The sequence below is a fragment of the Podarcis muralis genome, chromosome 12, assembly GCF_964188315.1.
Source record: "Podarcis muralis chromosome 12, rPodMur119.hap1.1, whole genome shotgun sequence".
Classification (NCBI taxonomy): Eukaryota; Metazoa; Chordata; class Lepidosauria; order Squamata; family Lacertidae; genus Podarcis; species Podarcis muralis.
In genome coordinates this window covers 58442321-58461553 of record NC_135666.1, presented here as the reverse complement: position 1 = coordinate 58461553, position 19233 = coordinate 58442321, and the positions used below count along the sequence as shown (strand labels likewise).

Sequence of the window (19233 nt, the reverse complement as noted above, 5' to 3'; positions counted from 1 at the left end):
TTTTTATAGAGCTTCAAAAACCTGCAAAATCTGTTTGACTGGAGAAAATAATGGGACTAGATAGATCTATATGTGTGTGCATAGATTATGAGCATCAATGGCTCTTTTACATAATGTTTTTTCTTAAACACTGTATATCTGCAATCTGGGTGTGGAAACCAGCTTTCGGTTCAGTACAAAATTTTAAGCTTTTTTTTGGTATTGAATTGATGTAAAATAACATGAAGTTTGATCCGATGAATAATACATGAGACGTTGGGACAAGCCCAGGATGGCAGCTTATTTTTCATGTCAAACAATTCTTTATTTTTTATGGTACAAATTAAAAGTGACAGATCTGAAGCTGTTAAGAAATACACAAAGTGCAGCTTTACTGACCATACAGATATTGCTCTAGTTTAAGTACAGTTTTTGTCAGTTTTAAATTTTTTTTTTAAATGTTAAGCAACCTGTGCAGATAATTCAGCTTTGGTTTCAAAGTCAGAACAGTAAGGAACTTGAAATAACCAGTTTGGCTTCTTGGTCACAAGTCCTCCACATCGATTCCTTTGATTTTTTTTTCTTTTTAAAAAAGAAAAAGAAATGAAGAACACAACACAGTCCATGTCATTCTCTGCCACCTTTCCTGCTGCGAGTGCCATGCATGGAAAAGCAGGTCTCCTTTGTAGTGCCTCATAAGTGACCCTGGTGACCATCCTGTAGATTAAGAGTGCAAGACGTTAAGCCCCGCTGCTGCACAGCCCCCATTCACTTCCATGGAGCACGCGCTGGAGCCATGCTTCTGCTCCAGTGGAATGAATGGAGGACGTGCAAGAACAGAACTTATGAACTGCACCCGACAGCACATAGGACCAAAATATATATTTATATATATAAAATTAAAATCTTAAAAAAAGAACCACTTTCTCAACAATAAATAAACAAATGTGCCCCACATAATCTCAAGTCGGAAACAAGCAAACTACATGACAAAAAGCTCAGTACAAAATATTACTGAAACAGATTTTTTTTTTTTTACAGTCAAACATTTACATGGAAATTAATTTCCTTTATTTTTTTATTTTTTTTATTCCTTAATTCAGTGTTGCTCATGAGCTGGGTACAAGTAGAGTGCTGAGGTAAAACACTGATGAACAGTTTCTTTCTGTATTCTTTTTCTTTTCTTTTCTTAAAATATTAACAGTTTAGTATTGCAAGATTGTCAGCAACATTTAGCCATATCTATACAATGTGCATATACCTACAAACATTGAGCTTTGGTCCAGCATTGAGAAGACGAGCAAAGGCATTATACATATTTCTTTTTGGTTATAGCTTGAGTACTTTGACACGCCTCTACTTGTTCCTTCTTAGCTCCTTTTTGCTTTCTTGGTCTGTTTACTTCTTCGTTTGCGTGATTAGAACATAAACTGAAAACTTCGGAATGGACTTGGTCTCTTTTTCTGATCTGTACACTCCAAGCCTCAACATTTCCGGCATCAGATCTGTTTCACACACCAAATTAATGTCTTTGTGACTCTGAGATAATGTAGTGGTTTGTAGCAGGGAGCTGTTCCAGCGAGTGACTGGAACTTTAAAAAAAAAAATTTTTAGGGCAGCAAACCTTAGGCTTTAGTGGGAAAAGATGCGTCCAGAAATAAAGAACAAAAACCAGCTCAGTAACTTCTGCTAATTCCCTACGCAAAACTTACTTCTCTCCTCAGGGAAGGTAAACCTGACATGCCTCTGGCCTGACTTGGACGCACTACTACTAATACACCGCATTACGAGAAGCAGCCCAGCAGCCATGAGCTGGAGCTGGCAGCATCCGTTTTCATTGTTGATGGATTGCAGATTGCCTTGCCATTTGATCCCAGACATGCTGCAGTTAATCCGAATGGAAACAAGCCTACTTCAAACCACAATTTATGAATTTGGCTTGTTTTCACTAACCACAGTTCAGAAGAACCACAGTTTAGGATTTGGGTGACAAACTAGACTGCAGTAATTCCAAAACAAAAGTGGAAGCTTCCTGTCTCCTCCCGGACACACTTGAAGAAGAGTGTGTATGTGTGTGTGTGTGTGAAAGAGAGAGAGAGAGAGAGAGAGAGAGAGAGAGAGAGAGGTTTGCCAGCTTTGAGAGAGATTAGAATCATTACTGTAATAGAAAACCATGGTTTAGCATTACATCTTAATGAAGCCGTTATCTCCAGTAAGAAATGGGCTTGTTTTTTCCTCCACTATTTGCTAGTGTGCTATATTTTCGTCACCGCCCAAAGGTGGCTTCGTATATAATTGCTGTGTATATAATTTGAGCAGGATCCCATGAGCTGCTCATGGAAAAGCTTTCTTCCTGCAGCTCCTCAAGCGCCCTGGAAACCACTCTTGAGGGTTTGGGGGATGTTTCCAAAGCAGCATAAGGGGCTGTGGTTAAAAGGGAAGTTGACAGAACCCTGGTACACGTATGGGAATGTTCTAGGTGTGTGTACAGGGCTCTTTGGAGCCCAGAACAGATTTACAAATAGAAATAATAACTATGGTTTGGGGAGAGGAAAAAAAAATCTCCCGATACCTGCAGCCTTTATGAATTACATATACATATAAGAATTTGTTCAGGCACTCCGTTATGCCTCCGAGCGAAAAAACTGATTGTTAAAAACGAACCTAACACTTTCCCTTGTATAAATAAGCGATAACAACCAGAAAAAACTATTAAAAAGAGAACATTATGACGTGTTAATGGTTCCATGAGTACAAAGATGAAAATCAAAAAACTTGTTTCATGGTGGCAATTTATTTCATTTTATATTATCACCGTCCTAACTTACACAATTTCAGTGTGAAGTTTAGAAAGGAAATAGTTTCTGTCTAACTGTTGCTGTGATGGTTTTAAGTGTTTTATACAGTCTTTGGTTAATGTTGCTTCCTGGAAATTTCATCCCCCCCACCCCCCCGTTCCATTGCAGACTTTTTAACTGTTCCATGGAGAATCTGACATCTAATTTTTTAAGCAGCAAATGGCTAGTATATTTTTGCTTCCAGGAGCAAGGCTCTGGTTTTGATGATATTTGAGAATGGAAAAAGGAATGACTGGGGGAGATGGGGAGAGCGCTAGGAGATGGGCTTTCAAAGTTCTACAAGCTCTTGACGGTTTTCTAGATAATTTGTGGCTGGTCTCCTGATACTCCTGACAGTTTTAATTTCACGTTCATCATAACTAGGGTGCAGACGGCAAGCTTTGTTGTTGTTGTTTTAAATTAAGCTGCTGTTGTTAAAACTGAATTTTGGCAGTTATTGATTATCAGGGCCAGATGATGGATGTGAACACCTGTACTAAAATCCAGACTTGACATGGGACTTTTTCCAACCCATGGCCAATCCAGAAATTTAATCATTCTTACCTACTGCAGTAGGATTTAAATTCATGATTTCGATTACGAAGAGGCACACCCTTTGCTGTAGAGCAAGTTCAGACCTCAGCCTATAAGGCTCGCAGTTGAACTATAGGTGTACATAGGCAGGAGAAATAGTCAGTCCTATGATCACATTGCTAACATGAGCAGAAATCTACTCTCTGCCAAAAACAAACAAACAAAATAAAAACCTAAAACGCACAGGCTTTGTGAATATTTTGTACATGCCCATCCTGAATCACCATTTCTTGCCTCTGACTTGTTCAGAGCTCGGAATTAGAGTCCTCTTTGCTTTATTAATTACATCTAACCTCAGTATACATTATTTTTTTCTGTCTGCACACTGTTAATTTCTTCTGTATGAAGAGTATGCTTACATAGTTTTCATAAGGGCTTTAGCCAACTATTTCTAATTTGGAGGGCAAATGTTCATTCAGATCATATGATCACTTTTTCCAAGGCAAGGAAATATTTTGTGACGTGCTCATAGCGGCCTTCTTATGAAGGCAGTCAGCATTTGCTTGGCCACTGACCATTTTCCTGGCATGCAGTGCTTGGAAACACAAACCACCAGATAATTCTGCTGTGCAAGCTCAATTGAAATGGAGCATGGGTTATGCCCCTGGTGACAATCTGAAAACTGAGGACTGGATCCAAAGCCCGTTGAAACAGGTGAAACTGCCTATGTTGCATCCCGCCTGCTTTAGACCAGCCATTTAACCATCTCCTCTTACTTTCCAGTGCGAGAGGGAAGAACCTGTAAGGGAAGTGGGACCTTTAAGGCTACAGATTCTGTGGATGATTTGACTCTCAGTCGCACATGATGAGTTGTGTCAAAAAAGATGAGTAAGTTCAGATTTACACCATGGAGAGGTGGAGAAGTATTGTACAATGAAATGGCAGATTCTAATGCATTTTGAGAAGCCTGGAGCAGGATGTAACACAGATTTCTGTCGAGGACCCTGAATCCAAATATTATGGGGATGTTGGGATAAAGATATGAACTTTGTTGCTCTGGCTTTATGTACCCTTTTGACTGAATGGCCATGAAGTTTTGGATGACAGCCAAGATACGTGCCAGTGATTTCTGCTTCCGGGTCCCAGTTCAAAAATTAGGTAACAAGTCATATTAAGTAATTCAGTCAAATCTGGCATTCACACAATCCCTTCTGTGTCTGTGCACAGTTCTGAAAGTAGCACTTGCCAGAGGGGGGAGAACAGAATAACAGAATAACAGAATTGTAGAGTTGGAAGAGACTTTGAGGGTCATCTAGTCCAATCCCCTGCAATGCAGGAATAAACAAACAAACAAACAAACAAACAAACAAACAAACAGTGAAAGTGGAAACAGTAAAACGAAAGTTAGAGATGCAGCAGTTTGAGGGGGGAAATCCTCGTTCTATTCTTACATTTGCCATCAGCTTGCTTTTCAATAGAATCCCAAGAAAGTTCTTTGGCTATCAGACTTTGGAGAGAAATTGCTTCATATAGATAGGACCATAAACAATGATGCAGTATATTGGACCACGTGTGCATTTTATATTTATATTACAAAAGTAGCTTTGGTAACCTCTCCTAGTTCGTGGCCAAAGGACAGCGTAAGTGGCAAGTTGTATACTGTAAGCGAAAGTTCAAGTTGCTCAATATGTCCTTATAATGTCATCATTACACTGCATAATTTAAAAAGTCCACGTCTTCACACAAGAAATTTAAATGGTGTTGGGATGGAGAAGGCAGCCAAAACAAAGTGTCAACCAAATTTGAATCAAAACTGCAAATAAATAAGATCTTCGGTTAAAAAAATAAAGTAAGCAAACCCCACCGTTTAGAGAAACAGTCATTTTGGCACACCAACATTTGGAGATCACAAAACTGTGTATGCCAAACAAGAGGGTTGAGAATTGTAGCTCAAACCAAGTGTAGCATACTCATGTGCTGAACATGTGAGAGAGGATGCAGGGGGAAAAGAGAGTCCCGTATTATTATTATTTTCCTCTTTTTGCAAAGTACAAATGTAAAAATTCATAACACAATGTAGCGCTCATAAAAGAGTAGACTAACAATCTAGTTTTCAATGCCATGTTTCTGACTTTGGTTAATAGTTTTCATAGTGAAGAAGCACTTGGTACCTGAAAGGCTACAATCACTCCTCCAGGTGGCAGGCTTGTACTCTCCCTCCTTTAAAAACAGTTAAAGGTTTGCTGTTGTAGTTGGGTTCTTTTTCCATAAAACATGTTCACATTTTCATAATATACAGGAAAAAGTAAGCAGTTATTTGGTTTACTTTAAAGTCCATTTTAAAAAAAACACTGGCTTATTTTGGAACTAGTTCTACCACATACACACACACTAAGTGCTGTGTAATTTTTTTTTGTAATTTTTTCTGTTTGTTTTTATCTAGGAAAACCCACAGACATTTATAAATTGTTCTGTCCATCTTGTAGTTTTCTGAGTCTTTTACTTACAAGGATGGTGAAAGAGCATCTTTACAGAGTTCAAATGTTTAAAGTTTTGTTTGTTCGTGTGTGTTCTTCCTTTAAATCTATCAATTTAAGAGTTTTCTTCCAGAGAGTCTGTTAAGGGCTCCATTGGGGCTGCCGTCGCAGGCTCGTGCTGTTTTAGGCGTTTAATTGTGTTCTTCAGTGCTTGCCTCTTGTTGCAGAACCAGACTCTAACTACTTCCCGGTCATAGTTCAGTTTCTCTGCAATTTCCGTCATTTCCTGCCCAGAGGGATGCGTGTTCTTCTCAAAATGGGCATTCAAGATCTCAAGAGCCTGCGGCGTGAATGAGGTCCGCCTCTTGCGCTTTTTGGATGGTTCACTTCCAATAAATTCAGTAAGATTCTGCATACCTGCCCGATGGCGGGCCTCAGCCTCAGCCATCCATCGTTCAAGCACCGGCTTTATCTTCTGGGCACTTTTAGGGGTGATGTCCAGCTTTTCAAACCTGGCAGGATACAAAAGGCCAGGGTTCAGTTTGGCTGTCAGACTGCTAGCTATAGTGTTCTCTTGGGCTTCCTGTGGTAGAAAAAAGTGGCTTCTCAGGATGGTGTGTCTGAGGGGAAAATTGAGAAAGAAGAGTCTTACACTGAGGCTCTGCCAGCTGGGACTTCCTGCCTACCTGCCTAATTGACTGGCAGAGGATATTTACAATGGATTATGAAAACCACCAGTTCTACAAATGTATAGAGATCCATTTAAACAAACAAAAACAATCACAGTGACAAACTGCTGTCAGAATGCTACTTCATATACCCAGTTGCTGTGTTCCAGAGATCCATGCACATTCAGTGGCTCACGTGGATCTTTGGTACACATTGGAAGATACTCATCACATGCCTTAATGATTAAAGAAGGTGCATGCAGATCGAGTTTCTTCATTTAAGTGGATAGAACTCTGTGCATGCATGCTCTGAGTTCTCACTTCTGTTACTACTGTCGAAGGCACATATTTCAGATTTCAAAGCTTGCTCCCCCCCTTCAAAATCCTATATACAAGATTCAAGCTTAACACAAAAGCTAAAAACAGGAAATGACATCAGTGGCATTTTGTTTCATTTTTACTTCTACTGGGATCTTGTTCCCTTCCATAGCGCTCAAATGCTGCTGTTTTAATTTCACAAAGTGCCTGTTAGCCTCTGAATTTAAGGTTTCCTTTTCCTTTTCATTTGTAAGCAATTTTCACTGTATGCAAGTTAACACCGTGTCCCTTCTCTGGGTAGGAAAAGAATCCCCAAAGCTGTTGCTGTCTTCAGTTCAAACAGCTGGACACATTGTAATTACCTTCAATACCTCCACAAGTAGTTGCACTAAAAGAAACTCATGCCTTCCAGATGAAACCCAGCATAATAGTGGACTAATATACTGTGGTATCAAGCTGGGTTTATTGTGGGATGTCTGCACACTGTGCCGAATGATATCATTTCCTGTAAATGAGGTCCTCTATGTATCATTTTGCCATCAAAAGTCCTTTGCTAGACCAGATTTTACAAATCTTCCACGCCATCAGGAAAAAGAAAACTATACTGAGGACTTTAGTCTTTGTAAAGCATGTCCAGTTAAAGTCCTGCATCACCTGTTGACTTAACAAATGACTCTTTTTGTAGTTTTATAAATTACACTCATTCATTTTGCAGTGTCCAATTAATATTCCCAATATAGGTCTCAGAATGTAATACTTTTGCAGAAGTGCCATGGCCCTTGAAAGAATGTGCTCCATTTGTAACGGACTTGGTGTGGTTGACTTCTGGCCCTCCAAATACTGCTGGACTACAAGTCCCATCACCCCTGACTATTGGCCATTCTGGCTGGGGCTGATGGGAGTTGGAACCCTTTAACATCTGGAGGAGACCAAGGCCGTAGCTAGGGGGTGGTGAGGTGGGCCCCTGCCAGGGGCGCAGATGATTAGAGGGCGCAAAATCGGCTATAAATATGTCCATAAATATAAATATTGATTATTGCCTCATAAGAAATGGTTTTAAATAGAGGGCGAAGTGAATGGGTGGAGGGGTGGGGGTTGGAGGAGAGGTGGAAGGAAGAGCTAATTTGTCTGTGGCTAGGGGGCGCAATCTGGACGCAAGATAACCTAGCTACAGCTCTGGAGGAGACACAGGTTCCCCATCCCTGATGTACATGCTTGCGATGGGCATATACATGTTCATGTTGAACAGTACATGGAAACCATTTCTCTTAAATGTTAATTACAAGAGCTGGGTGATCAAGCCCTTTGAAATCCCACTGCAGTCAAAAGGATCTTAACACATTTTAAAAAATTTTTTACTAAAGGAAGTGGTTCCTAGATTGGCTGACATGTTGGGTTTGACTGGATTGAAATTCCTGCAGTCAGCAGGCTAGCATTGGGCGAGCCACCACCTCCTAAACCAAACTTACAAGGCTGTTGCTAAAACAAAATGAGATGGCTCTATGTACACACCCTGAGGTCCTGGGAGCAACTGTGGGGTAAGTAAATTGTGAATCACAGCTCAAGACCCAAGGAACTCTGGGTTTGTTCGAGAAACCTATGTCTACAGATTTCTCTCCCGTTTTCTTGAGGTAGGTCTGAGAATTGTCCTGCCTATCCAGCTATTTAGCACTGTTACATTAGCATTTAATAGAAAACTCTAGTGATTCGCATTGTCCCCCTGTATACATAGCAAATTTGAACTTGGACAAAGTTGAGTAATTCATCAGCCATTGTTGATGGGAAAAAGTTTGTGGATAATGTTGTGTTCGGTACAAAAGGAGTGGAATATATAATATATATCAGTTAAACTGAATCGCAGAGCCAAAGCCACCAGTGGCCTTAAATATTTCAACTACCTGGACAAATTATTGGAATATCGTTCCCATTTCCCAGTCAGATTATGATGCTCACGAGGCTGAGAATTCCATCATCATCCATCCTACATAGGCCATGAATTGATGATCTTCTACCTCCATGTTCACCAAGATTGTCAAACAATTGCTCTCTGCCATGCTCCCATGCTCATAATATCTATCTGTGCCTAACCCCTGACCTGAAGCCTACTGGACTCTTTGCACAACCCATCATAATGCTGTCCTTTGCTTGACCCATTTTCCATCAAGTTTGTCATCTTTCTTCCTGTTGCCTAAGTGGCAGTCTCTCGTGTACTGTAGGTGGCAGTGGGGAGAAAATTTCTCTATCTGTTCCTGCTGAAAAATTGCTGGCCTCTTGAAGGGCTGGCCTAGACAGCTGTTGGTGATTGCTTAATTATGGGATCGATCCTGGCATAATTTTGTCCATTTACTTTTTTTTGCATGTATAGTACAAAATTTATCAGGCAGTAGCTACCATGTTACTAAGCTTTTGCCAATTTTGTGGCATGGTAAAGCACTGCAATGTTTTATTTAGCCATGTAAGCTATCTGTAGGTTAAAAAAATAAATACATTTTGGTCATTTCCTCTACATATCTGCAACAATATGTGACTGCAGGTCTCTTAAACATGGAATTAAATCCAGTCTTATTTTTTGTCCAAGGAATTTCATATATTATAATTCCAAGCATCAGATCTGTGTTGAAATCCAGCATCACTGAAATCTTCCAAGGGATTTGCCATGGACTTCAAAGGGATATGCGAAGCATCCCATGTAGTTAGCAGCTGTGCATTAGACGAAACAAAAAACTGGGATGATTAAACCAAGCACATGCAAATCCAGCTGGGTGGATTTATAGTACCATGTCACAGTGCAATGCAAAAATATAAAATAGCAGTTGCCTTAAAAGCAACAACAACCCTCTTTTTGTTTAGGTTTCTTCTACCAATTGACCACTGAGATGAAATAAAATTAAAGTTAAATAACAGGGAGTGGGGAGGAGAGCCATTTTCATAACAATTGTGTGCCTTGTTCGTGTTGGTGCTACAGTATGTGATGTTTGGAATAACGATATACAAGTCTTGAAACAAATTTCCCAGCAGTGGTATCCTTGTATAGACTGAATAAAGGTTATTTTCTACAGGGAGGTATCTTATAAGAAAAAACAGTAGGGGACACCATAGAAGTGAGAGGATCCTATGGAGCTTTTTGTATTTAACAACAATCAATGGGTTTTATGGAAAATCATTGAGGAAAATGTGAGCTGCAAGCTCACTACCCCATACTGATGTTATTTATAACCTTAGTCTTAAACTGCAGGAAAAGTACATTTCCGTTCTATGGGGAATACATTAAAAGTATAAAGAGCAGATAAAAAGACAGAGCATTTCATGGATCACCAAGAACAAAATCCACTTAAATGAGCTTAGAGCTGGTTTCTTGGCTTTCACTGATGGAGGAGGACTACGAGGCATTGCCCAAGAGAAAAAAGCTGTTACCTAAGTGTGTTTGTTACCTCATGCATAAACATGGGATTAGTGTAACACACACACATGAAGACATAGGGACTTTGCTCTGAAGACCTTTAACTCTGTCAAGGCTGCTTTTGGTTTCATTATTTTGTCACTCTCCGGGCATTATTCTTTCCCCGACTTGAATCCATCCTTTTTTGAAACACTGGAGAGTGATATATGATTAATCCCAGAAAGTCTGAAAAAAGCCATTATGGCTTTATATAGATTCCCTGCACTCTCCTCTGTATCATTCGGGAAAATCATCATTAACATCTTAGATGTGAAGTGCGAGCTCTGGTAGTACAGGGCTTAAACCTGGCAGGGAAGCATCCATGAAATATTTGCTCCCCATCTGTAGAAAATGGCACAGTGTGAAGAGGGTCAGCTGCTGCTTATGCCGCAGCAGCAGGGTCTCCCGTTCCACTACTGAATTATGTCTCAAGGCCAGGAACATATTTATTGTTTCCTACTTGTTACAAAAGTAAAGGGTGGGGGGAAGGAGATGAAAGTTATTTTAAGGACGTGTGCTGAAATATATCTACTCCATCACAAGAGCATCCACTCCTCTCTCTACCTCTTCCGTACAAAGGAGCTCTTTTCCATGGACATGTGATTAAAGCAATAAAGGCGGCCGAAGAAGCAACAATAAGCCGTGAGAGGGGCATGGAGAAATGAGCATTTGCTGTGTGTCTTGTTACCTGCAGATGGCAGACTGGCTGTAGGCTGGACCTTCTGTGGCACTTAGAGCTTGACCAACTTGCGTCTGGGTGAGACCAAGTGACAGGCGTCGGATTTTAAAAGCTTTGGCAAATTCTCGGATTTCCTCAAGGTTCACCCCGTCCACCTCGCTGGAGGCTGTCTGGGGATCTGTCAAAATACAAGAAAAGGGTTTGAATTCTTCATTGCATATAAAATGGAATTAGCGTCACCTCCGTTATTGGCATGGCTTTGGGAAGGGAACAAAAAGATAGAGCAAAGGCACTGGATGCCTCCCTGTTGCCAACTTAGGGTGAAAGGAGTTGTGGTGGAAAGCATTAAACACAATGCCTGCTGACCAGATATTTCGTAGTGCTTGTATGGGAGACAGTGGGGGACTGGCCCAATCAGCCGTTGAATCATTCTCAAAGAGTTCATCCAGTAAAACTAGTTCCTAGTAGGTTTGGGGAATAACTAAAGAGAGAACCGATTTTGGGAAATGTGTTAACTTAGTAAAAAGGCAATGGGTATTTTGTTCTATTTTGTCTAAAAAAACTGCATCACAAAAAATATCTTCAAGGTATTTGGGTCATTTAACTAGACAGTGCTCGTACACTGGACCCTTTGCAAGATTTTTGTTCCGCATCACCCCAAACAGTGGCCCGTTAGGGTGATGCAAGCACAACCTTAAAATAGTAACACTGACACCTGCTTTATTTTTTCATTGGACCCTCAGAAGATAATGCTCATAATGCTGCGAGAATAAATTGGTCTTCTGCCTCCGTCGCAATGTACTGACACAGCTTTTGTCCCTGAAAGGGCACATAATAAAAGCTATCTAGCAGAGGAAGGCTCCTTTGGTGCTGGAAATGCGGTCAATTTAGGACTTATCAAGGGAAATGACACAACAGTTGGAGGTGGTACCCCCCCAATCCCCCCTCCTCAGCAACTGATCCCTTGCTAAATTAAAGCATTCCCGAAGCCGGTGGAGACAGCATGGGACTGGGATAGTGGAATATTTCAAAGCGTTGTTCACTCCTGCGTATAGTGAAGCCATTCCCTTGGCACAATGTCTCTATCATTTATCACCTCATTCCTGAGATGTTCCAATGTGAAATATTTTTGCCACAAGAATCAATTCATTTCTCTAAATGCAAGTCATCAGTGGTCCAGACTTGGCTACAATTCAGTGTGCAGACCAACGTCTTGTGCTCACAACTATTCTCAGTCTTATTGCAGAACTGCTGCAGGAAAATTGCTATTTATCAGGCTGATGTTCAAAATTCTACTGACTAGAATTCCTTACAAATTCTCCAAGCCCATCGTAGAGTTTTTGCATCAAATTCTTAGTCTAGTTTGACTAGGATGGAGTGAACATTCTGAAAATAGGCAGAGAGGGAACTCCTTTTTCCATATGACGCCGCCCGGCTTTTAAGGGCATCTGGTTAAATTGTATTTCAAGTATCATCTATTTGTATTGCTAATTGTTATGTGATGAGGTGCCAGAGTTTTGTGGGTGCAAGGCACCCACCCATGATTCCTGGGTTTAGCAAAAGTTGGAATTAATCAAGGTTTGATTAAACTGTGCCAAATGTTGTTGGATGCGGCTTATGCTAACGAGCCAGACCAGCCTGCCAGGGCTAGCTGAGTGTAAGCCATTAAGAAACAGAGACCCGTGAAGGCTCATTAAGGAAACCACCAAGAGAAAGCGAGGACTGCCAGCAAGGAAGACAGGGGACCCTCCTCCAGCTGTGTGTTGATGGGCAGAGACCAAAGGGGTTTAGGAGTTCAGGAAGGGTCAACAGGAAAAAAAAGTGGCCAGTTTTGCAAGTGATTTGTGAAGCAGAAGAAGGGACAGAGCACCGTGTAGGCTGGCTAGGGCAAGCTGTGAATGCTGTGCTGTGCTTATGGAGGAGACCAGAGCCTCTTGGGGTATGGATGCTCTAAACTCTTTCCATCTAGGTTCAAGTGTATATATATGCAAATAAAACCATATATCATAAAGACGCCATAGTTTTCATTGTGCCTTATTTCCAAAACGAAACACAGGCCCTGGTAGGCACCTGGAACCCCTGAAATCTTGCAGATTGGGGTGGCATGTATAATACACTCTACAGAACATAGATGGGGGCTTTTTTCATGGTGACCCTGGGGTTTTTGTGCTTTCCCTAGAGATCTCCCGTTTCTGATTTAGCTACAGCAGCAGAACTGCATCTGCTTCTCAATTGTGTGCAGAGCAACTAATTAAAACTCAGAAGTGGGGTACAGGACATGTTATGGTAAGCCTGCCACAGAGAATGGCCTCCCTGTGCAGCTGAGTCCTACCCTGGCCACCATGTTGCAAGGTTTCGTTCCCTTTCCATCTGCTAGCAGAAATATGGGTAAAAGCACAAAGACTCACAAGTGTCACATGATAACTGTTTCTAACTGTTACAGGCAGGGATGAGTTTCTACAGGGAGACCATTTTTCCTTATTTCCTCGCAATTACAACACGAGCTCTCTTTCCCCATACATCTGCCTTGGCCTCCTTTCTCTGCATGGTTTTCTGCTGCGCTGTTTACTGTGCCACAAACTTTTTAACTGTCTAGTTCACATATGGACAAATTCTTAGCTACTGTGCCAAATGGCGCACACCAGCCAGGTATCACGGTTTGTCTTGACTATTCCTGCAGGTACCCCTGGATTATCTAGATCTACTTTAATCTGAATTCAGACCTGTTTTCAGAACTGAATCAGTCTTAGTCACCCTGAAAGATTATCATCAGGGAGAAATAGGAGTACCATCCTGTTACTTCTGCTCAATCTCTCAGCAGCTTTTGGTATCATTGATCATGGTATCCTCCTGGACTGACTCAGGGGGACTGGGCATCGGAGTCAGTCTGTGGGGCCACATTCAGAAGTAATGCACATTGCATAAAAAAATTCTAACTTAGGCCTAAAACTCTTATTACCGGCATTTGCACCATTCAGCAGTCAATGACTTGCTTATTTTTCCAGTTGGCCACACTTACATTTACTTCACAAAAGCAAGGAAGAAAAGTTGGGATGGAGAAAGTGAAATAAGGATACCAAGAAGGCTATACTTACTGCTGACTAACTGGCCAACACTCAAAGCTGAAGATGAGGAGGAGGAAGAAGAGGAAGAGGAAGCCTGCCGCACGGGGCTCTGAGACATAGATGCTTGACTGTGAGCTAAATGCAGGAGATTGGACTGCGACGCTGCTTGCCCCACTTGCGTCTGGGATGGCTGGTGGAGCTAAATGCAAAATTAAAGAAACAAACCGTCAGCAGAGAGACAAGAATTGATAAGGTGCTGTCACTGTACTACGTTCTCTGCCTGGCACAATGCTCTTAATATTAAAGATTCTTTATTCATTTATATCCCACCCCTTCGACTCTTGTGCCAGTAGTTGGGTATTGTGGTGGGCTAGATGAGGACTAATAAGAAACAGGCCGTGTCATATATCCAATCTGCAACCAAACTCCCTATCTGTCCTAGTGCAGTCACTGCTGGAAGTGAACCTGTTTGTAGCAGAAACGCTGGGGTCTGAATTTTAAGAACTATATCCCAAGTTAAGATTTTTAACTTTGAATACAACATTTTAAAATTAACTTTGAAATCTAAACATAAACTGTAATGCAAGATTTATTGATTTATTTTGTTTGTTATCTCAGAATAGTCTTCTTGATGCATACGTGACTGTACAGTCTTGACCTCTCCTAGAAAGTAAGGGCATGATCAGCCAAAGTTAAATCCTTCTAGGTGAGCTCTGTTGATCTGAATGGGAGAGTTAAGCGTTGTACTTAAATATCTCCTACTGCATCAAAAGAGCTACTTAAAAGTGGATAACTTCAAATGAATTGTGTCCTAAATAGTACATATACACAGAAGAAGAAATTTGTGCAAACTGTTAGCCTTTCTAATATCAATGGAACAATAAATGAATTCAGACACAAACTTCCTTCTTGCATTCCCTCCTCTCCCGGAAATATGACTGTATTACAAATAAAGGATGATGGATTATAACATGAGATAGAACATAAAATGCACAGGCAATCTAATATGTGTTTTATTAATTTAATATAACCCAAAGTGGCTAACTGGTTGCTGTTGAAAAAATAACAACTTGAAAATGTATTTTTGAACTATTCAGATATATATCTATTCAAGCACGGCAAATGAGATTACTTGGTGGGTGTTTTTAAATAATAAATGTAATTTGGCTGTGTAAATTACTCTGCAAGCTTTTTACTATGATGATGTCTTTGTGGGTCAAAAAGCAAAATCATTTTAGCATTTCAAGATTCATGTAACTGAGTGTCCTCTAAAAAATGGTTATGTTTATGGATATTTCATTTGCTCTGTATGCTTCAGACACAGAACTGTGTTAACTAGTGAAACGGGGATGCTGTAGTGTGTCAGTTTGAGTGGGTGAGTGTGCTTATGTGAAGAGAATTTGTAGCTCTGGCTGTGTTTTCCAAACTCTATTGAAACCCTTCACAACTCAGATCAAGGTAGCTGCTTCATTATCACGTTCCACGGTGAATCAGCATCCTGAGAGGTGGAGAAACAGCCTTTCAGGAATGAGGAACCATTTGACTACACTGCCGTTTCCCCAATATCATGTTGATTTCAGGTTAGGAAGGAATGGGAGAAGAGCAGGAAAACTTCAAAATAAATAAAAACAAACATATGGGATGAGGTTCTGTTAGCTGAGAGTGGGTGGATGATAAAGTAATCTTGTATGATGCCTAATGGAACAGACCAAGGCAGGCATCAGGGATTGCACTTCTGGGCTGGCACTACCCAAATGAGAGTATAATCTGAACCATGAAGATTTTCAAGCTGTTTTGCACCTGAATACCCAAGTGCTGGTCACAAACAACAGAGAATTGGGATGCTGGACTGGGTGGAACTTTGCCCAATCCAGCAAAAGCTTATGCTTTAGAGCAGAGCTTTCCAAACTGTGCATCGCCACACATTAGTGTGTCAGCTGCAGTGTGTAGGTGTGTCGTGCAAAAGCTGGAAAGGGGTTAGTTTAACCCCTGATTTGCTAGTAAAACTGAATTACTTTGTTGTGAAATGGTGCATGTCCAAGAAGTGTGTCACCAGCATGAAAAGTTTGGAAAGCTGTGCTTTAGAGTGTGCCTATTCACCCAAGCAGATTGGATGGGATACAGCTAATCAGGGCCAGAGATACCTGAAACAATAAGGAAAAAGAGGGAATGCATATTCCTCCTTAGAATTTCCTTGCTGGTTGAGTGGCTGAAGGCTTGATCTCTGCAGCCCTGAACCTCTTTCTTAAGATAGAGAATATAACATAACAACTGCCTGAACATTCCAAAAGTGCATCTGATTATATATGGAATATAAAGTCCGTTGCGTAAGACAACAAACTGGCAGTTGTGGAGTTAACAGAGGGCTTGGACACCATTTTGGGCTGAAACTGAAGGCTGCCTTTATTTGCCCCTCCTCCTTGCCTAACACCCCTACCCAAAGAGTGAGAGTGGGGAGGAAAATGCAAATCAATATATTTTAACTATTTCTCGGTTAATTTAAATGCTACATTCATAACTTACCTGTTGGCCTGGTTTGAGTGGCGAAAGTGTGATTCCCTGGGTGTTGATCACTGGCAAGATCTGGTTCCCAATGACTGTGGCAATGATTTGCCCCTGGGCATTGGTCAGTAATTGTGGCGTGATTGGCTGCACTTGAAGGCCCTGAGCTCCTCCGGCTGACTGGTTAGATGAGACTGGATTAGGCATCAGTGGGATTGTTCCAATGATCTACGAGAAAGAAAACGTGAAATTCTATAGGTTACAAACATTTAATAGTAAAGGTTTACAATCATAGTATGTATATGAGCAACGAACTCTGGCCCAAAATACACACATTTTGACTGGTTTAGAAACTGGACGGTGTACAATCAGTATTTGAAGTTGTGGCCATGTTTGCCAAATGGTATCAGATAGAAATCTTCAGCCATTTTCAAGCTGGGTTCTGTGGAGCCTTGGGCTACATATACATGTTTGGCCACCATTACTGATATTCCCCTGCACTGCTGAATTCCAAGTCAATTCAGGAATTATCAAGGGATAAGTGCTGGATGTGTTTTAAGCAAACAATTAGAACATGTTTGGCAGTGGTTCCAGTGAATAAAGATAAAAGGTAAAGGACCTGTGGATGGTTAAGTCCAGTCAAAGGCAACTATGCCCTGATAAAACATTTGAAAAACCAGTGGTATAGGGAATCTTTGGCCAATTTTTAGCAAGTGGACTGTAAGATGATTTGGTTAAAGTCCTTGTGTGAAGGGCAGCATGCTAATATGTGACCTACTGCATACTGGTATCAAATTATATTGATATTTGTAATATATAGGATTTTTAAGATTAGACAATTATAAGAAGCCATTTAGGTCACCACCTGACTAAATTCAAGACAAATTGTACTTAAGCACACAAAATTGCTCCCAAACCTACTTGTAATATTACCCATGGCAGTTAGTCCACCATGTCATGCCAAAATACTTTTATGGAAGCTCCTACACAACAACATTTTTAAAAAAATATGTTATGAGTGAGCGGCAAGTTGCAATCCAACATGGTGACATATTCTTGTCTCGCATATGCTGAGCTTTCTCCGGAGGTTGTGGGTGGGAATGGGGTCTTGGGGAAAAATAAACAAGATTTCAGGGATGTTTTGTATGCTCTGCCTTTAAACAGCTCTGTTGATGCAGAGTTCAAATTATCATTTGTCTATAACAAGGAAAGATTGTGGTCAGCCTAGTGTGGGCAATTCTATCTTTACTTCAACAAATGTTGCCAAATGAAAAGAATTATCTTTCTTTTTAACGCTGTCAGCAGAAGCCTTGTGAAATAAATAAATAAATATATAAAAACATTTGATTCACATGTCGCAAAGGACATGGCCTTGAAGTGTCACTTCTGGGCCTGTAACTTCAGCCAGCCAGGCTCTAGTCCCCCCACAAGGCAAAAAGTTGCTGCGCTAGTTTTATCAGTAATAGAAATGTTTGCATCCACGTTTAAAATGCATTTCTGGGATTGCAGTCAGGCATTTTGAGAATGACATTGCTGAAGTGAACAGTTTGTAAGGTCAGAAGCAGGAGGGCGGCCTGTTGTATTAAAGTCTTGTGGTTTTGCAATGAATGAATTATGCTATTTGAACGTGTGCAGGGACGCTGGAAGGTTGTACCCCCCAAACATACATGCAGTGGGAATATTTTAGAAATGACAGACTCTTACAATTTCCTTTCCTTCCTCAAAATGCCCCATCAAATAAATGGAATACAGTGGTACCTCTGGATGCGAATGGGATCCATTCCGGAGCCCCGTTCGCACCCTGAAGCGAGCGCAACCCACGTCTGCACGTCTGCGGGCCTCGATTCGCCGCTTCTGCGCATGCACGTGACATCATTTTGAGCATCTGTGCATGCGCAATTGGCGAAACCTGGAAGTAACGCTGTCAGGGGTTCAGGAGCAGAGGGACAGGAAAGGGAGGAATTAGAGACCGAGGGAGAGGGTTCTGAGGGAGAAGTCAGCGATGATAGCCATCCGAGGTCTCTAAGTCTCTCCAGTGAATCAGAGGATTCACAGAAAGGGGCTCCAGTGGTCAGAGCCGGGGGGTTGCCAGAGGGAACACCCCAGGAAGGAGGGGCCAGAGGGGACTCAGAGAGCAGCAGCTGGAAATCGGGACCAGCTTCTCCACCGGAGAGCAGTAAGGGGGAGGAGTCCCAAACATCGGCAGCAGGCAGCCTTCCGTCAGCGGAAGGACAGGAGTCAGGGTTAGCCACGCCTGCATCAGAGAGCGAGGTAACGGTCAAAAGGAAGGTCAGGGGTAGCGCGTGCGCGCCAAGTTCAAATGTACAAGAGGGGGGGCGCAATGGGCAGTCCGGAGAGAGAGCCGGGTCCCAAAGCCCGCCGGAGAGAAGGGGAGGAGTCCGAAGGGTCCGCTTCCGAGGCATCCAGGAAGGAAGGCACCCAGGGGGGTAGTAGGACCCAGAGGAGGAAGGAGAAACGTAGAAGGTGGAGTAAGGCTAGAGTCTTAAGCTGGTGTACAGGGGGCGGAGACTCAGACGAGGCTTCGCTGGTCTAGGGTCTAGACGTAGAGACGCACGCTAGGGTTTGAAAATGGAAACTAAATGTCAATAAAGACTTCTGTACAGTTCTACTGGCTAGCGTTGGTCTTCTGTGAGCTGAGACCTGGAGGCAGTCTCTGACAGTAAGCCTCGTCTCCCGTATCATCGGTTTTCTTCGCCCCAAGCATCGCTAAGGAA

At 41.6% G+C, this 19233-nt stretch overlaps 1 protein-coding gene across 1 annotated transcript in view; it reads right to left on the bottom strand.

Moving 5' to 3' along the window:
• Nucleotides 1-2924: 2924 nt before the first annotated feature.
• The window catches only part of POU6F2 (POU class 6 homeobox 2), a 247798-nt gene continuing 231489 nt past the window's right edge, over nucleotides 2925-19233 (bottom strand). Inside the window, exons 6-9 of the mRNA XM_028750937.2 lie at nucleotides 16520-16726; nucleotides 14027-14195; nucleotides 10941-11109; nucleotides 2925-6447 (exon numbers count right to left, since the gene is read on the bottom strand). Coding sequence (XP_028606770.2) covers nucleotides 5943-6447; nucleotides 10941-11109; nucleotides 14027-14195; nucleotides 16520-16726 — 1050 coding nt within the window. The 3' untranslated portion in view covers nucleotides 2925-5942. The remainder of the gene's footprint in view (nucleotides 6448-10940; nucleotides 11110-14026; nucleotides 14196-16519; nucleotides 16727-19233) is intronic.